This window comes from Psittacula echo, assembly GCF_963264785.1.
Source record: "Psittacula echo genome assembly, chromosome: 6".
Classification (NCBI taxonomy): Eukaryota; Metazoa; Chordata; class Aves; order Psittaciformes; family Psittacidae; genus Psittacula; species Psittacula echo.
In genome coordinates, this window is record NC_137743.1 from 34,547,064 (window position 1) to 34,570,814 (window position 23,751).

Below are 23,751 nucleotides of genomic sequence, written 5' to 3' on the forward strand. Positions count from 1 at the left end.
TAGCTGCCATTTTGGAGGAATGGTCATCACCTTCTCTCTCCCATACCATGTGCTGTGCATCTCTGTGTTAGAGATCTAATACTACAGGTGTTCCATGCAGCTTCACATTCCTAGTTAAAGGAAACCTAATTATCCCACACTGTTCAAATATGAAGGCACAGTATTAGGGCCACTTACATTTTATTTTTGTACTTTGAAGATGGTGAGCAAACAACAAAATGATGGGGAGCCATCTCTAGGGCAAATCACAGTTGCTGCAGTACAAGCACTAGGTTTCTTCCCCTCATGCTATAGACTTTCAATAAAAAACAAAGCACTTTAATAAGTAAGTGGAAGCTTTACAGTTTACTAAGTTCCATGTGTGATCTTTTATGGAATCTTTTAGATAACTTTCTACACCTATATGCAAAAAGAGCCAAGGCCAATGCTCCAACTCCCAAAAAAGCAAAAAGCACATACAGTGCTATTTCTGCTCTCTGTGACGTTAATTCTAATCCCAAGAAGTGCACACTGGCAGCTGGTCCTGGTGCGATGTCTGTTGGTGGCACTGTCCATGGGAAAACAATGAGAAGGTGTTAATACACAGCCTGGGTGAGCTCCTTCATGCACATGTGTATGTGCATGGCCACTTCCTGCTTCTACGGGGCTCAGTGCTGTGACCATGGCCATAATGGTGTGGATCAGTGACTGACACAGTTCTAGCTCAGAGTAAAGGCATAGCTGGGGACAGGAGTGCAGTTGTCAATACTCCAGGAGAGGTGAGTGTTCTTCAGCAGCCATGGTCATCCCCAAAACCCCATGCTAACAGTGCTTTCTGTTTGGTACACACCTCTAGTTCAAAAAAATGTAAATGACAAAAGAATCAGTATTTCCAAAGGCTTACCCAAAACACTGACTGACAAAGTAGGCAAAATTGTTTGGAAAACATGGTGTGGGAATACTGAATATGTGTGGTTTGGAAAACATCTTGGGCAGTTTGTTAATCAGAGGAAAGTGGAATGGAATAACTTGTTTTGCTGCATGTCTCGAGGAGCTATCACACAAAATTTTAGTCATTGTTTAGTTTGGCATATGAAAGTGTCATAATTCCATGTGAATGTCTTCAGTCACAACAAAACCAGTGATCAGTCAGTGCACCACTGGAGCCCTTAAAAAGAATACTGCAGAAAATGGTGGTGTTGTAAAGACCTTAGATTAGGGAAATCTTTTGGGATTGGAATCAGATGCACATACAAAACAGAAAAAGCACAATTTCCTCTATGTCGCTTACCTTCAGGCTCCAGTTCCAGACAAGGATGTGGGCCAGCTGCTGGGTCTGGAAACCCATTGCAGTTTATGATTTGTGAGTAGTACCTGGCAGAGGCCTTGGGGCGTCGCGGCAAGTCAGGGTCTGTGAAATTCACGTGGTAGAACCCAAACTTCTCATCAAAGCCCACTGCCCACTCGAAGTTGTCCATCAGTGTCCATGCTGTGTAGCCTCGTAAGTCAACACCATCAAGCACAATGGCTGTTACCAGGACCAGAAAGAAGAAACTGGTTGTGCAGTCGAGTGACTGGTGATGTCACCACTAGACCAGCAGTGATATGAAGATGGTTCAGGACACTACACAGCACCAAAGTGCCAAGCACAGTGGGGTTATTACTGTTCTGGCATCATTGGTTTAGCTGTCTCCCCATTCCCACCTCTTGTGTTGCTTCTCGGCTGATTTGAGATAGGTCAGCGTCTTAAGTTACGGCTAACAAGAAACCAGGGTAGCTGCCAGTGCTGGAGAGTGCTTTTGCCTGCTCCAGAAATCAAAGCTTGTGTCCAATAAAGAAAAGCTTAGGAACAAAGGAGAAAAGCCATCAGCATAGAAGTATTATTTTAACTGCTTGTGGGGCTTCACTGCTAAACCGCAGTAAATGACCCCATTCTGAATATCTGCCTGGCAGCACCCAGTATGTTAGAAAAGCCCTGCTCCAGTGTTGTATGATCAGTGCTGTAACTGAAAACAGTTTGCTTTTGTTTGTCTAAAAAAAGTTGAAATTTTTAGGGACAGCAGTAGTCAAGCTAGAAATCAAATAGGTACTCCTCAAATAGTAGTAGCACCTTCTCTTGCCAGATGCAACTATGTAACAAAGCTAAAGTTACCCGTCTGAGCCCCGGGGTTTGTTCTTCCCTTAGACCACCTTTTCCCTGCAATGTCCTGGCTATCCATGGCCAGTTGCTGCTAAACCCAAAGGCTCTCGGAAGCAGATAGAGAGCAAACCTGTGTGAGTATGCAACTTGCAGGGGTAATAGCAGTGGTGTTTCAGCTCTTCGCAACTTGTTTTATACACATCAGTCTTGTAGCAAGACACTGCTGCTCTCTAGAGATGTGGATGATCAGATTTAAATAGTCATTCTCACCTTTCAGTGCTTCGTTAATGTAGCTCCGGTAGTAATGTGTTCGCCAAGTGTCATTGAAGTCTGAGGCTCCCCTTTCCGAGATCCCATTTTCAGTCACATAAATGGGAGGATTGTTGTACTCTTCCTTTATCCATCTCAGGAGCTTTCGGAAACCAAAGGGTGTCACCTTTAGCCAGAAGGAACCTGAGTTCAGCCAGCTGCGGTCTGTTACTGAAGCTACACCCCTGCAAAGAGGATATGCTGATCAAGGGACCAGTCCCAAGTGCCTGCCACTGCGCCTGGCACCTCTTTGCTGCAGGGCTGAGAAACAGAGCTCTGTAGAACACTGAACCAGAGGGGACACTCTAGCGAGCTGGTTAGGCTGTGACAGCAGGTGAGGGTGGTGCTGGAGCTCCCAAGCATCTAGACAACACTTTGATACTTTGCTTCACAACGGTATTCTGCATAAATCAGCTATGGCTGAGGATGTGATATTAGCTCCAGATCTTTGTAGTGTGTATAATGCAGTTTTTGAGCACACAAAATTGCTGTTTACAGCTACATACAGGAATGTAAAACTGAGCCCAGTGTCCTGCTATGGGCTAAACCACAGGAGTGGGGATGCAGCAGCAAAGGTAAGGTATAATTATTTCATTTATTCTCTATGGAGAGGTTTCAGAAAACAGCCTTTGTTGTTCCACCATTACCTCAATTCTCATAGGAAAAACTAGTGAGCTCCTGTTGTTTATCTTTTTTAGCTGGGGAAAGAAATTGTTACCTAAATAAATACCTTGACATATGTATATTTAACTATGAAGTGACTTAGCCATTTAGGCTTTGAATTTATATTTATCTGCTGTGGTGAGGTAACTAATGACTGTTTAACAGCAAATGGAGCAGTATCAATAACCCAGGATAATCAAACTCAGATTGGGGGCAGGAAATATGATAAATACAGTTGACAGCTGATCCCAAACCATTGGGAGACTCACAAGTGCAGATTCCTTCTTTTAGTAGATCCTCTTTTTTTTCTTTGTCCTGTTTTTAGCATTCGTATTTATCATCAGGTCTGGAAAACAGGCTGTTGCTGGCCTTTTGTGAAAATAACAGTACCACGTGGATGGTGGTTCGTGGATGTTTTTGTTAGTATTGGTTAAAATACCTGTCTCACAGCATTATGTGCTGGTAGTTTACACTGCTCAGCTGGCCCAGGCTCCAGGTGTGCATATTTTACTTGACCAATAATTTACATTCATCTCTTACCTGTCAGAGTCATACGACAGAACACCAGCAGGATAGTTCATGTTGTATGTTAATACTGTAGTATAATGATTCAGGCCGAAGTAGTCATATGTGCCTTTAATTCTTTGCTTTTCACTTTCAGTAAATTCTGGAAGCCTGCAATAGAAAACAGAGAAAAGCATAAACCCCTCAAACTGTGTGTCTTCTCAGGATTTCCCCTTCTTTTGCTTCTACCCCTTCCCAGTGCTGTTGTATAAACTCAGCTTTTGCTAGACTATGCAGTTCATGCTGCCTGCTCTAATGTTCTTCAGGGGAAGAACAGACCTTTCTCTGACCAGAAAAGAGACACCTGATGGCTAGAAGTCCTGCTCAAGGTCATACAAGAAGTTTGACCAGCATCCTGCTTTATGAGACAAGAAACAGTGTTTGCCCAGTAAGGCGTGTGGAAATGGGAGGAAACAGTAATAATAATTTTGATTGTCACATGCTCACTTATGGAGTTTGTCACAAACCCCTATGGAGACCCAGAGCTGCCGTGTTCACAAGTGACCAGTTTCAAGCCCACTATCTTGCAAAAGCACAACTAGCTCTGACAGAAGCTAGCAGCCAGTGACATCCAGGGGGTCCTGTCCCTGCTCAGGGGAGCTGTCATGAGCCCATCAAAACACTGTACTCCTGCTTGTGTATACTGAAGATACAGCCAGGCATCTCTGCTGACATGTGCTTCCCAGCAGCAGGGGAACAGGCGTCTGCTACAAGAGGAGCTCTTCTCTGTGTGGCAGCAGTAGCACTTGGTAGGTTGTGGCAGAGACTAATACACTGTTGTCTCATAAAATCTGGCTTCTGCACAGGAAACAAAACTTGTGAGCTTTCTCTCCGAGATCCACACTTTGAACACACCTCATGTAATGCTGGTATACCTGGTACCAGCACCACAAGCAAAAGGCAAGGTACCATAATTCTTCTGGAAGATTGAGATGCTTGGGCACGTTACCTCATAAATCAACACACATTACTTTGTTCTTTGTTAAAACTTAAACAGGGAAAGTTTAGATTGGATATAAGGAAGAAATTCTTTACTGTAAGGGTGGTGAGACACTGGAATGGGTTGCCCAGGGAGGTTGTGAATGCTCCATCCCTGGCGGTGTTCAAGGCCAGGTTGGACGAAGCCTTGGGTGGCATGGTTTAGTGTGGGGTGTTCCTGCCCATGGCAGGGGGGTTGGAACTAGATGATCTTAAGGTCCTTTCCAACCCTAACTATTCTATGATTCTATGATTCTGTTATTAATGGCAGCAACCACCAGAGAAGAAATAGCATGTCCAAGAAAGTGCCTAAGAATGCAAGTGGTTTAGGCATATACAAAAGCATAACTCAAATCTTGAAGAGACCTGCCTTTGCTGCGGAGCACATACCGACTCTTCCACCATCTCCCTCATTTCAAAACAAGTGTTCATTCCCATTTGCACAAATGAGTGATCAGGAATAGCCCAGATCTAATATACCCCATTAAATTGCTATTAATGTTAAGAGAAAAAAGTACATTATTTGTGTGTGCCTTGAAAGGGAGAGAAAAGAAAAAAACATTATTGTGGTAGTAGTACTCCATCATGAAAGTTAAGAATAATTCATGGGACTTCAAAATAAGAAACATAATTCAGAGGGACCAATGAGTTCTCAGTGCTCAAATTCAGTACATAATTTTAAGAAAAGTTAAAACACATTTACCACAGTCATCAGGTAAAGCACTGTGTCTAATGCAGAGCACTTCCTACATCACTCTGAGCTGCCAACTTATTACCCCAGAGATAGGTTATGTTAGTATCGTGGTTTAAGCACAGCTGGTAACTCAGAACCATGCAGCCGCTCGCTCACTCCCCTCTTCTTCCTCCTCCTGCTCCTGGAGGTGTGGGGAGGAGAATCGAAACAATGTAACTCCCACAGGTTGAGATAAGAACAGCCCTGTAACTAAGGTATAACACAAACCACTGCTGCTACCACCAATAATAATAATGATAAGGAAAATAACAAGGGAAGAGAATACAACTGCTCACCATCCACCAACTGATACCCAGCCTGACCGAGCAGTGATCTAGCCCTTCCAGGTAACTGCCTTCAGTTTATATAGTGGGCATGATGTGCTGTGGTATAGAATACCCCTTTGGCTAGTTTGGGTCAGGTGTCCTGTCTCTGCTTCCTCCCCAGCTTCCCCTCCTCCCTGGCAGAGCATGAGACTCAGAAAGTCCTTGGTCAGAGTAAACATTCTAACCAGCAACTAAAAACATCGGTGTTATCAGCTCTGTTCCCAGGCTGAAAGTCAAAAACACAGCACTGCACCAGCTACTAAGAAGGAGAAAAATGACTGCTACTGCTGAACCCAGGACAATTAGTAAATTTAGTTTGCAAGGGAGGTAAAGACAAAGAACGGGAAAAATGTACGCTAGAGTTTTTTCTGTGAAGATACAATAAGTTAGTTACAGTAATACTGCAACAGAATCATTGAAATTCAGCCCATCTACCAGTAAAGCAGGTTTCAGTACAGCAGGTTAAACAGAAGCAGGTGTGTGCCTGAGCTCTTACCGGGACTGGCTCAGACCCTGAGACAGGCTGCGTTCCCGAATCCTCGTTTTCATCACTTCATTATAATCACCAGTTTTGAAAATGGGATGAGCAAACCAACCTAACAAAAACTAAACCAGGAAACAAGGGAGAATGATAAATTATGTATCAAAACAAGGAGTTTCTCTTTCATGTGCTGCTTTTGAATTTATAATAGACAGGCACATAGATACCCAGGGATGCCTATTTAATGGCAGTAAATTTAATAAGCTTTTGTCACTCCAGCCATATTTTGTCTCATTTCTGTTCCAATTTTACTGGCCCCTAGAAGAGGATGATACATTGCAGTGATGCATTTGGCTCACCCTTTTCTTCCAGTGAGATGCTAACCCGGGTTCTGGGTATCTCCAGCACCCACAGATGGGGTGTCCCCATGAACAAACCCAGGACAGCAGGAAGAGCTGTGACCAGGTGTCTCTGTACCTGCAAGAGTCGTCTGGCAGCACTGATGTCTTCCTGGTTGTGTGGGTTCCTTGGTTCCGCCCAGTCAGAGTTGATGGTGATAGAGATTAAACCTCCTTGCTTTGCCCGGTAGGTCTCATTGTAGAGGTGCCAGACTTCCGCGTGGGCCTTTATTAAGTTGTGCCCCACCACGTAGGGAGCTCGCCCTGGTCGAATGGAAATGCCTGCAGACAGAGACAGGACAGGCAGTGGAGCAGCAGTTCCCAGCATTCTCATCTGCTGCTTCCCAGGTCAACACAATGCCCAGGACAGCCATAACTGCCCACTAGTAAACACATAAATATGCAGCTCCTGGTGCCCTTGGGCCCAGCCCTGGGCTGAAATCACTGCTTCAGCAGAGACAGCTGAAGAGGCAGCTGCAGTTGTGCAGGACCCCGCATTGTTCCTTTCTCCCCCTGCAGTGGGACATGGGATGGTTCAGCTCTCTGCCCATGCAGGGCTGCCAGCCCTGGCAACACGCTGCTGCTGCCAGTATGGACAGCAGACAGCTGTGTGTTCAGGCCAGCTCCCGTGCCTCCACAGCCTTCTACCCTACAGCCAAGCTTGGCTTTCCTCCAGCCCTAACCCTTCTGCACAGTCCCTGAGGCTAGTCTGAATATGGGTCTGCTCCAGGCAGCAAGTGTAATTTGGATGTTGCAAAGGAGCACTGGATTAGAGGAGTGGAAGGAAGATGGGTCTAGGTGACAGGCAAAGTGAAAGCAGGACCTCTTCACCACACCCCAGCAGAGCCATGTATCCCCGTACCACACCGTCTTTCTTGTTCTGCCTTTGCAAGTCCCTAGCATCTACTCTGCTGCAGCTTAAAACAATTGTGCCTACAGTGGTGTGAAGGCTCTGAGGTTATACCCAGTGGTCCTACCTGGAGCAGCTGTTCCAACGCCATAACCAAAATATGCAGTGTTGTAGGGTTCATTGAGGGTTATCCAAAATTTCACTTTATCTCCCAGTCTCTGGAAAAGGAGCTCAGCATATTCCTTAAACCTCTGAACTATGGTATCATTCTCCCACCCACCAACATTCTGCAGAGCCTGTGGGAGGTCCCAATGGTAGATAGTTACCTAAAGGGAAAGACAGGAAGAGAAAGGACTCAACCAGTCACTCTTACTTTCTGAAATAAGCACAGCAATCTAGCCTCATATGAACATTAATAAACTGCGCTTTGATCTGCAGCTACCTGCTCCTAACGGCGTTTGACTTTGCAGTGATCACTCATGAGCTCAAATAAAATACCTTCTTGCCAGTGTTCCAGTTTCTTGAGGATGTGGGGAAATTACTTGAACTCTAAGGACTGCCTGATGGTGAACATGAAGCCTTTACCAAAACCCACCACAACCTTGTGATCACAAGAATGTGTCAGTGAAGAGCTTCTGTGCCTGCACCAAGTCTCTGATGAAATACAATCCAATAGAAGACCTGTGTGGTCTGGTACATCCATTGCACCAGTCTAGAGCACTGCCATGAAGGCACAGGTTTGCTAAGGCATTATCTGAGGTATGGATGGAAACACATGCATGTGCTCTGAGCATCAGACTTGGGTTCTACCATCTTTTAGTTACTTGAAATTTTCAGTTACCTGAGGCATAATGTTAGCTGCCAGAAGAGCATCAATAAGCCTTTCATAGTAGTTCAGTCCCATTTCATTGATGTATCTGGTGGTCCCATCTGGGAGAACGCGGGACCAGGAGATTGAAAAGCGGTAGTGAGACACCTTGAGGCTTTTCAGCATTTCCACATCCTCCTCAATTTTGTGGTAGCTGTCACAAGCTACATCTCCAGTGTGACCATTGCTGATTTTCAAGGGAGTGTGAGAAAACTGATCCCAAATACTTAGTCCTTTCCCATCTTCTCTCCACCCTCCCTCAACCTGTAGTTGAAGATAGGGGAATGTTGTTAGTAAACTCCAAATATGTCTTGGCCCAGCAAAGAATTCAGCCTGTTAGTCTCTGCGGCATTACACAGTATTTTGACTTATCAGCTAGAATAAAAATAGCAATGATTTTGCTGTATCAAACTAGTAAGACCTCTTGGGCCTCAAAGCAAGACATATTAGCAAAATACAATGTCACAGACCAGGCATTGTTTCAGTTCACCTGCTGCTCCATGTTGGCTGCCTCTTCTGAAGTCCATGCTGCTGTTTCAATTCCTTGTGGTATAACTATGCCCTATAAACATCTCCAAGTTCCTCCCTTTTACAGCAGTTGCTACACTAACCCTCAATTACAGTAAAACTCAATGTTAAAAAAGCTGTAGGTGTCTCATACAAAGTGAATTAACTGTCCACAGACAGTTTAAAAATCCATCTCCGTTTCCTAACCTGATATGCTGAACTTGCTACACTCCACCAAAAGCTCTTTGGAAACTCTCCATATAAAAATTCATCTTCTTTTGGCATTGGGATACCATTATTGCGGATGACTTCTGCATAGTACACAGCAGAGCGCTTTGGGGTTCTTGGCCTGTTGGGATTGTCAAAGTCAACCTGGTGCAATCCAAATCTTGGATCATAACCATTCAGCCATTCAAAGTCATCCATAAAAGACCAAGCGTTATATCCTCTCAGATTAACATTATCCAAATTGTAAGCTGAAAGATCAGAAACAAATAGAAAAGCATCAGTGGTATAATCATACATTAAACGAACTATATGGAATTCACATGCAAGCACATACATGCTTCTAGCTTCATAAAGCTGGCACTCATCAACTAAGACCATTGAGAGACTCTTCATAGTTGGAGGATACAAAATACAAATGGCCATGCAAAGGAGATCAGAAAAAGAAACACTGTTTATATCATGTTCAGAATATCTGAAGGCTGACATCAACCACTTTTTAAAACTACTCTTCAGAGGAATGAAGTAAGCAGGAATCTAGAGAGGAGATTACATACCCAACACCAACAGAACAACAGCAAACACAGGTACCTTTTAAAGTTTCGTCAATGTATGTTTTGTAGTAAAATATCCTGGTATTGTCATCAACATCTGATGTGGTCTTTACCCCCACCCCATTCTCAATTATATATATTGGGGGATTTTCATATTCTTCTTTGATCCAGTTCAGTAGCCTTCTCAGCCCCCAAGCCACAGCCCGCTGGTCAGAAATAGCGGAGGAAGGCCAGGAGCTGTCAACACTTGTTGAGACTTCCTGATCATACTCATAAGAGAAGGGTCTCAACGGGGTCACTGCATGGGTTACAATTTTGGAGGTGTAGGTGTTGAAGCAGAACACATCTGCTGTGCCCCTGATGTATTCACGCTCTTCTGCTGTGAAAACTGGTAAGCGAGACGATGGCAGGTTCTGGAGCTCACTCCTGTTCCCAACTTTCCACTTCATGACCTCGGGGTAGTCCCCATTTTTGAAAATTGGGTGTGTAAACCACCCCACCAGGAACTGCAGGTGCCTGTCTGCAGCTTCTATGTCCCTAGGGTCGCTTGGTGTCTTCGGCTCAACCCACTCAATGTTGGGACACAAAGTAATGACCCCTCCCTGACTTGCTCTGTATTTGTCATCGTATGTGTGGTAGACCTTGGCGTGAGCTTTCAGTAAGATGTGGGCAACCCTGTAGGGAGCACTGCCAGGGTCATTGATGTTGGGTGGAAATGTCCCAAGGCCATAGCCAACCCATGCAATGACTTGGGGTTCGTTAAGTGTAATCCAGAACTTCACCCTGTCCCCAAAGGTCTGGAAACAGAAGTCTGCAAAACTATCAAACAGGTCAATCAGCGTGCTGTTCTCCCAGCCACCAATGTCCTGGAGAGCTTGTGGAAGGTCCCAGTGGTAGAGAGTGACGATTGGCACAATGTTGTTCGCAACCAGTCCATCAATAAGACGGTTATAGTAGTCAATTCCATGGCTATTTATTGAGTTGTTCCTTCCGCTGGGGAAAATTCGAGACCAGGACAGGGAGAAATGATAGTTCTTTACTCCTAAGGCTCTCAGCAGGTAGATATCTTCTTCCACCTTGTTGTAGCTATCACAAGCTATGTCTCCAGTGTCATTATTCTTGATATTCCCTGGGATATGGGTGAAATTATCCCAAATGCTGGGTCCTTTCCCATCAGCATCCCAACCTCCCTCTATCTGGTAGGCAGAAGAAGACACACCCCATGAAAAGTCCTTTGGGAATGTCCCATAAAAGTATGTGTCCCTTTCAAAGTCCGCTTGAGATGAAAACTTCTGCCAGACAACTTTTGCCTTGGAGGGAACTTCTGATGCTGGTAAATTTGGCAACTTGGACGGCACAGGTAGGTCAAACACTGCTGGTGTAGTAAATCTGTCCAAGACTTCAGGTGGGAAACCGTTTTTTTCTATAATACTGGAATAGAAATAAGCAGATGCCTTGGGAGTCCTTGGTCTGTTGCTATCTTCAAAATCCACACGATGCAGCCCAAATTTTAGGTTGTACCCCACTGGGCCTTCAAAGCCATCGATGAGGGATCGAGCCATATATGACCGAACATCAACTCTGTCTAGTTTTACCGCTGTCACAGGAACAGTTAAAGACACTGTTATTCATCTTCTGAACACAGCACAGCACAACATAAGCACCACAACTGAGAGTAACTGTTAAACCAAACATCTGCGAATGGTCTTTTAGGCAAAAATCCCCACCAAACTTGCGCCACGGGTATCCCTTTACCCCTGTGTTTTCAAGCACATTCTGTTAATTTAGGCGTATGGTACACTTTTACATTTAACACTATAGTTAAACTGAAACAGTATGTGTATTTAGTGCCTGTCTATCTTCCCTGGGCACAGGAGAGTTTCTTTTAGCAGAACAGCCTACCTAATAGCAGCAGAGGCAAGTCCAGCCTCACACTGCCTACAAAAAAAGCACTGAATAGCTCTCAGTCCAGAAAAGTTCACTTCCCATACGCAATCCATCTCCTTTAATTCTTCTGATGCGTAACAACAATGCTAAATTGTGTTTTCTGTAGCTCTTTTAACACTTCTATCAGCATGTTGAGAACTAGATCAAGATCAAATGCTGTATCCTGATCACCAACCTATTTGATACAGCATACTTAATGAATTCTTCCCATCAGTATTGGTTTGTGTATGTCAAGAGCATATCAATCAGTCACATCTCTATTTGAAATCTCAAATCTCTATACCTGTCCAGAACTTCAGTCACCAATACTATTTTTACATCGATACACAGTTTGCAATGACACAAGCATACCTTGAACCTTGCTCAAAATGACTGAGATGATATAAATATCTCCCTAAAAAAAATCTAACCTGAAATGGTACAGGATGCTGTTAGTTAGATCTGCTTAATGAGTAGAGACAGTCTTAGTCCTGACCTATGAGATCTCTACAGGTGAGATCCTGCCTGCTGGCAAATCATCTTCAGGGAAGCTGAAGTATAATAGCTGTTTTCACAAAGGGACCGATTTTAGAGTACAGGCTACATTAACCCACATATATGAAAAACCTACTCCCATATCTAACAGAATAGAGTTCCATATCTGGACACAGATAGGATGAAGTATATGAGGTCACACTACATATAAAATAGGCAGCTAACCTCATATCACTGCACAAATGGTGATGTTTTAAAGTTAACCACCATGGAAGGGACAGAATAACTAGCTGCCATTTAAAAATATGTATATATATTAGATTTCTCCATACCTTTTAGAGCCTCATTGATGTACCGGTGGAAATAATCCACTCGCAGGGTGTCATTAATAAGATCCCCTGAGTCTTTTGTCGGCATACCATTTCCTGCTATGTAAATTGGGATCTTTGACCCTGTATATTCCTGGGACACAAACTTCAGCAGCCTTCTTAATCCCCAAGGGACCACATGCATCCAAGAAGAGGCGGTCTGTGGCCAAGAAGGATCTACATGCAAGGAGAAGTTCCCGATGTTCTTGTAGTCTGGTGTGCAGCTCCCATTAGTCACAGCACTGACCAGGTGGGAAGTGTAATGGGAAAGACCAAAAAAATCTGCAGTCCCTTTCACCCAGGACTTCTCCTCCTCTGTAAACAAAGGTAGCTGTGCAACTGCTGTGGAGCACTGCTGGTTTACTTCCTGGATCTGAGACTTCAGGATATCTGGGTAATCACCATTAACAAATACAGGGTGAGCAAACCAGCCTAGCATGAACTGCAGGTACCTCTCAGATGCCCTCACGTCCTCAGAGTTGGTTGGAGTCTTCGGTTCAGCCCAATCTGAGTTCAGCACCAGCCCCACCTTTCCCAGCTGCTGAGAACGGTACTTGTCATTGTACAAGTGCCAGACCTTGGCATGAGCCTTGAGAATAGTGTGAGCCACCTGGGGAAAGAAAACAGAGGAATATGTGTCACATTGCTTTGCACAAGAACAATTCAGCATTCAGATTATTGCCACATAATGTTATCTCCATTCAAAAGAAAAAACCTTGACAAAACAACCATAGCCAGAGAGTGCAGTGGATTTGGAATAAACAGAAGAATCTGCCTATCCATCAACACCAGCTTTCCGAATAGAAAAAATAACACCATCTAGCATCCATCTAGCATAACTAATCAAATTTTTGCAAGCATCATAAATCCAACAAGCAAATAGCTGTCTCAAAGGCCACATTAGGCTTAAAGTACAGAACCATTAGAGGAAAACAACACAACAATGGCAGCTGCAGTATCCCAGTTATTCCTGTGTTCCTACCTTGAAAGATGCCACTCCTGGGTCAGTGATTCCTGGAGGATGCTCTCCGGTGCCATAGCCAGCATAGCTGATAACCCAAGGCTCATGGAAAGTAATCCAGAACTTGACCCGATCCCCAAAAGTGGAAAAGCAGAAGTCTGCATAGTTTACAAAAGTATCTATAATACTGTCATTCTGCCAGCCACCAAGAACCTGAAGAGCTTGTGGGAGGTCCCAGTGGAAGAGAGTCACCATGGGCTCAATGTTAGAGTCCAGCAACCTGTTAATTAATTTGCTGTAATAATCAACACCCTTGGAGTTGATGGTCTCGTTGGTACCACCAGGAAAAATTCTAGGCCAGGATACAGAAAACTTGTACATTTGGGGATGGAGACCCCTAAGTAGATAAACATCATAGCTGGTTTTATAGTAGCTGTCACATGCCACGTCTGCTGTTTGGTTCATGTAGACATGACCTGTGTGCCCAAACTGATCCCAGATGCTCTCCCCTTTCCCATCCTCTGCCCAAGCTCCTTCAATGTTAAAGGCACCTGTGGATGTGCCCCAGAGGAAACCATTTGGGAAAACATCTTGCAGAAAAGAATCCCTCTCCAATTCAGACTGCTTAGCAAACATTTCCCAAACTGTTTGATAGGAGGAGCGAGGGGCAAGAACAGCATCTGGATTCTCCTGTAGAGCATTTGTTTTGCTGCAAAAGAAAAGAAGTTAAAAATTCTAGGTGGAGGTGGATACTAGTGCCACAGAACTTGCAAACACAGAGGATGAAAGAATTGTTTGCTTCCCATTCAGCTCATATAAGCTGCTTAGGGTATAGCCTCTTTGTCATCTGGTCAGTCCAACCTACTGCCATGCAGCTAGCAGATGAAGGTGGAGTGCAAATTGCTAACTGCAGAGCAGCTCACGGGCTATACATCCAATGCATTTTGTTGCAGGTAGATTCTCATAATTCACTACAGCTAGGGCAAAGATGCAAACAAAACCCTTGCAGTGTGTAGCAACTTCACAAGCTACAACAGCTCTCACAAGTTTCCACGGGAAAAGTTAAGCTTAATCCATCCTGCTTCTGAAATCCTTAGTATCTCCCTGCACAATGACACCTCCCACATTTCTGTAGACCCAGCTGGCTTGTCCCCTAGAAAGGCCTCTGTTGTATTTTTTTTTTACTTAATTTTAACTATTTTCCTCTTGAAAAGAGCAGAAGGCTTGGAGAAGTACTTGTTATCTATTGGCTTGAAGGTGCAATTTGGGTAGCAAAGGATGAGAGTGGAAGAGGATTACATTGCTTGTAATAGCAAGAGACTGGGCTCAGCAGAAAGATATTTCTTTCCAGTCCTTTCAGGAACTAGTGGTAGACACCAGGCTGTGTGGTTTGGTTGATCATGAAGGGAAGGGATGCCATCCAGAGGGACCTTGACACGCTTGTGAGGTGGGCTGATGCCAACCTTACGAAGTTTAACCATGCCAAGTGCAAGGTCCTACACCTGGGTCAGAGTAATCCCAGGCACAGCTACAGGTTGGGCAAAGAAGAGATTCAGAGCAGCCCTGCAGAGAAGGACTTGGGGGGGGTGGTCGACAAGAAACTTAACATGAGCTGGCTTCAGTGTGCGCTCACAGCCCAGAAAGCCAACTGTGTCCTGGGCTGCATCAAAAGGAGCATGACCAGCAGGTCGAAGGAGGTGATCTTGCCCTTCTACTCTGCTCTCGTGAGACCTCACTTGGAGTATTGTGTGCAGTTCTGGTGTCCTCAACAGAAAAAGGACATGGAACTGTTGGAACAAGTCCAGAGGAGGGCCACGAGGATGATCAGGGGGCTGGAGCACCTCCCGTATGGAGACAGGCTGAGAAAGTTGGGGCTGTTCAGCCTGGAGAAGAGAAGGCTGCATGAAGACCTCATAGCAGCCTTCCAGTATCTGAAGAGAGGCTATAACGATGCTGGGGAGGGACTATTCATTAGGGACTGTAGTGATATGACAAGGAATAATGGGTTAAAACTTAAACAAGGGAAGTTTAGATTGGATATAAGGAAGAAATTCTTTACTGTGAGGGTGATGAGTCACTGAAATGGGTTGCCCGAGGAATTTGTGAATGCTCCATCCCTGGCAGTGTTCAAGGCCGGGCTGGACAAAGCCTTGGGTGACATGGTTTAGTGTGAGGTGTCCCTGCCCATGGCGGGGGGGTAGAACTTGATGATCTTAAGGTCCTTTCCAACCCTAACTATCCTATGATTCTATGACTTTACCACTAAAACTGTGTTGTGTCTGCTTGCACACACATTTCTAGAGGAGACCATCTGATTTAAGGGACAAAAGTTGTACCTTAAAACATGAGATGAGAAGTTCAAAAATTCAGTAACATCATACCCAATCATACGTGTCTTTTCTTTATTAATAGCTGAAAAAAAAAAAAAAAAGGTAAGTGATGGACTTAATCACAATATAGATGCCATGGACTGCACGACACTACTTGCACACACAGTTACACCTTTAGAAACAAGATGTTTTTCATAACTAGTATTTTTCTCAGAACAAACATGTTGAGTTTCTATTAGATATTTACAATTTCATGTTAAAAAAAGATCGAGTCCTACTGCTAACCTGGCACTGCAAAGTCCACCACTAAACTCTGTCCCTAAACCATGATCTATATGTCATCTAAATACCTCCAGGGATGGTGACTGCACCACTTCCCTGGGCCGCCTATTCTGACAGCTTTTTTCCTAAAATCCAATATAAACTTCTGAGGCTGATGAAAATGATTTAGAACTTTGGGGGAGAAAAACTCCAGCTTCTGGCTTTATATCCACCATCCACCCTTAATTTTCCAAGAAGGCAATGAAAGAAACCAGAGTTATTTCATCTAATAGCAGCGTTCGGGGCTGAACAATTTTTAGTTTCCTCTATAATTTGCCATGTAGAGCTTAGTTAAAAACCTCTCCTCCTCCTCAAAATACGTCACTCACCTGTGACAATGGCAGCTACTGGTATGAAAGGATTCTCTTCTATGGAACCACAATCAAGGAGCTTCAGACTAAAAACCAAGATGTCTGTGTCCTTCCAGACATTCTGCAAAACCAGAAGTCAGAGACATGTCTGAAAACAAGCATCAGCCAGCTAGTAAAAGCATGCTCTTGGTATTTGTTGCTTTCAACACAGAATAGGAAATACTTAGAAGACTGACAATTGGTCATAAAGTTCTTTGAAGTTAAATTAATAAATCAAGAGAGTAAGCATTAAATACCACCTACTATTTTTCTCTGGTTCAAAAATGCCCAATGCAAATCAAAGTATAAGCCCCAAAAACCCACAGTGTTTGACCTGTCATTGAAAAGGCACAAGGAACAATGTCCTTTTCTGGAAGCTGACTTAGTAAGAAACTGTTGCCATAAATGGCCCACTCCAGGTTTTTGAGTAACTGCAGCACGCTGGGACCCTAAAGAGAATGAGTCACATGGGTAGCTCCTCATTCTGCTGCACAGTTGCAGGATGACCCTGGTCTTAAGGATTAAGAATGCAGCTCATCCATTAAACTGCCACAGGTTTAATGTTAGGTACTAGCCTATAACTGATGTTGTTGCTGTGATCTAATCCTTTCACAAACTCATCTTCATGAACATTTCTAGCACTGCCTTTACCGAGTTGGAGTTGTGAAGTTTGGTGGCACCACTGCAGAATGCTAGCATAAAATGGTGTCTAAGCTCATAGGTATTAGCAGCTTGTAAAACACGATGTAAGAGAGGTTTTTCAGACCTGGACAAAACAATGATGCCATTCTAGTTGTTAACACGTCAATAATGAGTACGGACCACGATGATCCTTTCCAGCACTCTTGAATACCCATTTTTAAGTCAGAATAACAACAAAGAAGCAAGCGAACACTATGAAGCTGTTCTCTAATGTAGCTGTTGTCTGACCTCTTGCAGCAAATTGGAACTGTTTAGACATGCATTAAGAAACTTGAAATCCCCCTTATATTTATGGTCATCTGCTGCTACAATTTAACACCGTGCATAATGTTACCTGGAATTCATTCAATTTCTTGTAGAAATCTGGTTTGTTTCCACAACCATACTGGAGGCTGAGAGACAAAAAGTCTACCGAATCCTGGAAACAAGAAAAGGAAAAGAATCATCCTAAAGTAAAATGTATTTTTCGCAGGTATTAAATTAAAAGCATATAAAATTGTGAAATGTCTGATAAAGCTATGTTGCTGAAGGACACATACAGCTATAGGAGAGCTCTGGACAATATGTACAAACTGGATACTGTATGGGAAGATGCATTCTCTATCTCTCTAAACAAAGTAAAATTTAAACAGGTAAGTGAAATTTTGAGAGCATTTTACGAATTTAATATTAATATTTTAGTTGGTTTTTTTTAATTAGTAAGAGTGTCTATGATTAATCAGACAGAGAAACCTTCGCAAGTATTTGATTCAGATAGGCCTTATCAATAATCCTTTGGGGAAAGTCCACTGCAGAAATGTTTAACCATTCCAGACTACAAGCATTATCCCACTAGCAGTCATCAAGGGAATAGATTGTACCAGCTGATGAAGTTGGAAAATAAAAACCTGATAAGCTTTCAGGTTTTTTTCAGTCCAAGGTTTTCTTCTAGTTTAGTCAGCCCATCCAATACGCCTTTCCTCTCTCTACAAACCACACCTTGCTTGTATCCTTGCAATGGCATGCCTACAACATCGCTTACCATATTACTAGATTTTGAAGGATTGTGAATAAAAGCAAAAATCCTGCACTGTCATTTGTTCACTTTATCCTACATCAACATCCTCCAGGTGAAGACAACTACAGACAATGAGTTTGGTCTTCACAGAAAGGATGTCATGATCTTTGTAGAATTATGTTCCCCTCATGCCATTCCCATGCAGCTAGATCACTTTTAGCACAGCTCAGTCTGTGTTTTAACATAATAAGCAGCTTTTTAAGATTTATTTAAAATATTTATTCCTTTGGTGGTGCTTTAAGTAGACTTGCAAAGAAAATTACAATGGCTACACTTTTTGCAAACACCTTGTCATTTAAGCATGGATACTGCTAAAACTGCCAAAGATGAGAAGCAAATATGTCTCCATATATCTTAATCAGTGCTTACTAGCCAAGAAAGGATGCTGAAGTCATTCTTAAAATCAGTGAGCTAATCAAGTAAGTAACATTTAACAAACTGGTCAGTTGGTCAACTTGCTAAAATTTTAATTTGCCCCAAGTCACTTGACTCCATATATAAAAAACAAGTCAAATCAAAACAAATTCATACAATTCTGGAAATAATTTCTATTGAAGTATTACCTGAAGGGAAACTGAAAGCAATTCTGATGAAGTGCTATCCAAGGCATGGCCCATTCCTAATGCAATGGACAGCTTTCCATCTTGAAAAAGAAAGAGGCAGTCCCTTAGTAAGATGATAAGGGGAAATAAAAAACTTCAGTTCATTCAGTTATTTTAAAATCAGTTGGAAATTTTTAAAGACGTGGAACATCAGACAGTGCCATAGGTGGCTGATTTCAGACACTCACTATGATTTTAAAGATGATTTGAAGAAGGTAGGAATTCAAAGGCAAAGTTCAAGGAGTCTTATCATTAAATCTTATCATGATTGCTCGTCTGAGCACTGTTGGTTGCAGGAAGATGGATCTGAATACAGCTCTCCAGTGGGTGCTCTTCCACTCCATGCATAATTATAAGGAATATCTTTTATTTTCATGCCTTTGAGGTGATTCTACAGTGGTTATTTTTTGTATCCACTGTGCTGGATGTTGGGAACCAGGGGGGACATGTTGTGGGAGCAAAGCTGGCACTTCTCGGTGACAACCAATGGTAAGACAAGGGGTAATGGGTACAAACTGGAACACAAGAGGTTCCACTTAAACTTGAGAAGAAACTTCTTCTCAGTGAGGGTGACGGAACACTGGAACAGGCTGCCCAGGGGGGTTGTGGAGTCTCCTTCTCTGGAGACATTCAAAACTCGCCTGGATGCCTTCCTGTGTAACCTCATCTAGGCGTTCCTGCTCCAGTGGGGGGATTGGACTAGATGATCTTTTGAGGTCCCTTCCAATTCCTAATGTTCTGTGATTCTGTGAACTTCTTAGTGCTATCACCAGGTAGTGCGAGCTGTACTGCAAAATATTCCTGACAAATGCAAGAACTAAAAATAAATAAATAAATTTATTTTTATTTTAAATGATGACTCTGCCAGCTCTACTGGTTATTTGCCTGAGAGAGAAAAATTCTGACCCTGAAGGAGGTACTCCTCAGAGGATAGCAGGTTGGAATATCCCAGGCATCCACAGGAGAGGTGAAAATTCTCTTGCTCTGTGTAACACAGGTACAGTTAAGATTTAATTACTTTAAAACCCCAGTGTCTGCAATGAGGAAAGTCAAAAAAAGGACATTGCAGATTTCCTTACACTATTGTTATCTCACGGAAGACTTCTTGTGCCTTGTTTCTTCATGGTTTGAGGCACATTTAGGAATTTTTTAGTCTTTCCTCTGTGGGTCAGGAAGAAATACACAAAAATACTTTTTTATCTACAAAACAGCTTGATTATTATGACTTTGTCATCGTACACACACAAAAAAAATAGAGTAAGGCTGGATTTGAATAATTTTAAAGTAATTTGTAACTGATTGATAGAGGTAACTGTCATTTTAAGCAACAAAATAAATACTGTGTTTCTGGTTGCTTTAAGTTTTTAAATCAACTTTTTAAAGTTAAATAAAGTAACTTCACTTCGATTAAATGAGAAATGTAATTTTAAACCATGATCAGTTTTGTTTAAGTGGATTTTATCAATAAATTTGCAAAGATTTCCATGTTTTGGGAGGAAGGCTGATAGTTGAATTTGACCTGACTCTTCAGCTAGATCTGGACCTCCAAAGCTGTATTCCTTGGGAACACATCATGCCTTAAAGAAAAAGCCTGCATTCATCACACATAAGAGATGATAGCACAGCTGCCGACTGATGGCATGATCTTCTTCTCTCAGCTGAAATGGTAGCAATTGCAATCCCAGTTTTTAGTGACATTGAAATAAGTAATAGGGTTTTAAAAATGAGATGACTGGGCAGGGATCAAAGGTTCTTCGTAAGCCTCAGTCCCACATTTATTATTCAACACATTTGTTGTTATATGAACAGTTAATCAGGTGCATCTGCTGGTCTTTAAATTAAAAGCACATGGACAACTGTGAAAAACTGAGAAAAAGCATACAGAAGTATTATAACATGTGGGTTTGAAGTACTGGTTTCTGCTGCTCAGATTAACTGGAGGCTATTTAAAACTTCCCTGATGCTTAAAAGATTAACTATAAATATGCACACATACACATATATATTGTCCCCAACTACTTTGGCAATAATTTCCAGTAAAATGCAATTACCAGTAAATTATAAACCAATTATCAACATAAGGGATTTGAAGGACTCTGTTTTTCAAGGATTTCTGTGTAATTCTGAAACCATTGATAGCATATTCACACAAAGATTGGATGTAGCAGTTGCCATTTAACCCCATCACAAAATGTTTGTGAAAAGGTCACATAGAAACAATCCCTCTCCCCATTCTCCTTACCTGCTGGTGCATATTTCTCATGGTAGATGGTGTAAGCTCTTTGATGAGCTGCAGCTAGTGCCCAGGCTCGGTACTGGGGGTCATCATAAGGCAGGCTTTCAAGGACATCTGGCAGGTCACTGAAGGTGAGCCACACATCAACCAGGTCCCCAAAAACACGGAAACTGAACTCAGCATATTCCACAAAAAGGTCAGCAAAAGCATTGGCTTTCCAACCCATGGCCTGCGCAGCCACAGCACCAGGGACACGCTGGTGATGCAGAACTACCACTCCCCTGAGCTCTGCGGCAACCAGGGTCTCAAGCAGCTTCTGATAGCACTGCACTTGAGCTTCATCCGGCCTCCCAGCATCCCCGTTGGGAAGAATGCGTGCCCATGGAAGGAAGACTTTGTAGTGCGTCACCCCGATCTCATGAAGGTGGGAGAAATATTGCGGCAGCTCAGAAGCCACAAGATCTTGCTGGCAAAGGTAACCATGTGCTTCAGCCACAGCAGGGCCCTGATCTTTCTTGGATAGGACTTGGTCCTGCAAATAGAATCTATTTACAAACTCATTGGGTAGAGGTCCTGCAATGGTGATAAAATCCTGAGCAAATATTCCATCTATCCCAAGGCTGAGAGAGACTAACAGAAAGAAGTAGACTGTTTTACACATCAGCTCCATTTCTGCAACTGCTTCAGAAACTTATCCCACACTACTTATATTACAGTACCAGTAATATTTAACTGAAATTATCTATTTCACTGATAAATGTTCCTAGAACTAGCTGACACTAGATATGGTAACAAATGGTAACAAATCAGGACCTTTAATCAAAAGATGCACAAATGGATGAATACAAAAACCACTGTCAAACAATGAGTTGGAACAAGGTCATGTGGAAACATTTTCTGAAATGTTCAGGTTCCCCTTTAAACTTGACATTAACTGACATGTGCTGATACTGCCTCCATTTTAGGGGAAGATAAAATTATAGAGAATGCTTTTCATCACAGCTCAAAGACTGCAGGATCGCAAGAGGCAGGTTGTGCTATAATGCTTGGGTGCATAAAGGAAATCTGAGATGTGATAGCTCTCCCACTTAGAAAAGTGGGTATTACGTGAATTCAGTCAGCAGTCATAATGTGCGTGCCAATGACATCAAGGAACTCAAATATCATTTTATTGCTTTCCAAAGTACTCCTTCCTTCAGCCTTGAAAACCTACGCACTCTCAGCAGGGTAGATATATACCTGAGGTAGATCACTTACCTGAACTGCTGCGGGGAAGTGATAACTCGACTTTTCTACATTCAAATACAGCAAAACTGAAGAACTGAGAATACGTTGCCAAAATACAGACAACATGTTTAGATCAACTAAACACAAAATTCTACATAACTATATTGAAAAATCAGTTCCATCTCCAAGTTTAATAACTGGCTTTTTATCTACAACTTACCTGGAATCATTGGGGCAACTTATTTGCTCTCTCAAGCAATATTATCTTTAAGTTACAGTAGAAAACATCTCTAAACATTTGCTATTACTCAAATAGCAAATCTTATAGCTTACACAGGGATTGTAATTTGTGTACTTTGACCTCGGTTGATTCCTGGACTTCTCTTTTTTTAGGAACTCTTGAAAAGCTGAAAAACATTGCTGAAACGTTGTGCTTAGTGTTCTGAACAACTCTCTAATTACTCTCCCCACCACCCCACGTTGGAATAACAAGTTTGAACAGGAACTTTACAGCACCACCTGCTGCTTATTCAGTAAAGCATAAACTCAGAAAGAAAACACCTCTTCCAGCCTATGAAGAACATACATAGAACTGGGGAAAGAGAAGCAGGAAAAATACTTTCTCCCATGTGAAGAATATTTATTATCAAACCAAGAGTGCAGGGAGGGAAGGGAGAAATACATAATGAAGCACAAACATCTTCCTGTCCTTATTTTGAAAGTAAATGAGCAATATAGAATAACATCAAACTGTTGTTGCAGGTGGGCTGTGATTTTTAACAACATGTAGCATTTGCCAAGATGCAGTTTATGAAAAAAGAAATAGTGAAGTTACTGCAGCCAGAGCTAGTGGTAACAAACATTTATGGTTCTTTCCATTCCTTAAATATTACTGTTATCCTTAATGATATATGCTTAGTTAGACTAAGGCCTATTTCTCCAAAGCTGGTAGAGACTAACTGGAAAACGACAACTGTCTTAGGAACCAGCTTCATTTCTGAACCTGCTTCAGGAACAGTTATTTCACACTATTTATACTTAAAATATATAGCTTTGGTATTTTTCATGCTATTAGAAAACGTGTCTTAGGTTCTGGTATCAGGCTAAGAACAAATATTCAGATATTTTTAATTCTTAATAGATTATTTAATAATCACATATCGTACAGCAAATAAGTGATGACAACAGAAATTTAAGTAAAAATTTCTTATAGAAAAATCTACAAACAAGTTTACAAATACAGTCTTAAATTTCCCTCACAAATGATGGCAGTTTTCAATTCACTTACAAGTCCAGACATTCATCAAGATGAGGGTTCTGACCTGATCTTAAGCTTTGCTTTGGGCTCGGCTATTTTCAATTTTCTATTTTACATATGCAACATAAGCATACGCATCTTTAGTCCATCTAAAAAGAAACAGAAGTAATTAGAGTTTCTCATTACCCATTAATGGAAGGTAAAAATCTTCCTAAAAATTAGCATCTGTCACCCAAGAAATGTAATCTTTCTTAAAGACATTAAACATTTACATCACTATTTTTTTAGCCTCAAACCGTAAGCATAGAAAATAGCAATCCCACATGTGAGTGACAACAAATCC

General features: G+C 42.3%; 1 protein-coding gene across 1 annotated transcript; it reads right to left on the minus strand.

The window, feature by feature from the left end:
• Positions 1 to 338: 338 nt before the first annotated feature.
• Positions 339 to 21,593, minus strand: LCT (lactase; the record flags this gene model as incomplete). Its single annotated transcript, XM_080621994.1, has 17 exons — positions 339 to 547; positions 1,271 to 1,507; positions 2,390 to 2,613; positions 3,632 to 3,766; positions 6,189 to 6,298; positions 6,651 to 6,853; positions 7,549 to 7,747; positions 8,263 to 8,553; positions 9,004 to 9,272; positions 9,613 to 11,172; positions 12,329 to 12,974; positions 13,347 to 14,034; positions 15,662 to 15,737; positions 16,306 to 16,408; positions 17,363 to 17,446; positions 18,649 to 18,728; positions 20,930 to 21,593. 17 exons carry the CDS (start codon positions 21,591 to 21,593, stop codon positions 339 to 341), a joined length of 5,778 nt encoding a protein of 1,925 aa, XP_080478120.1.
• Between the last annotated feature and the right edge of the window lie 2,158 nt (positions 21,594 to 23,751).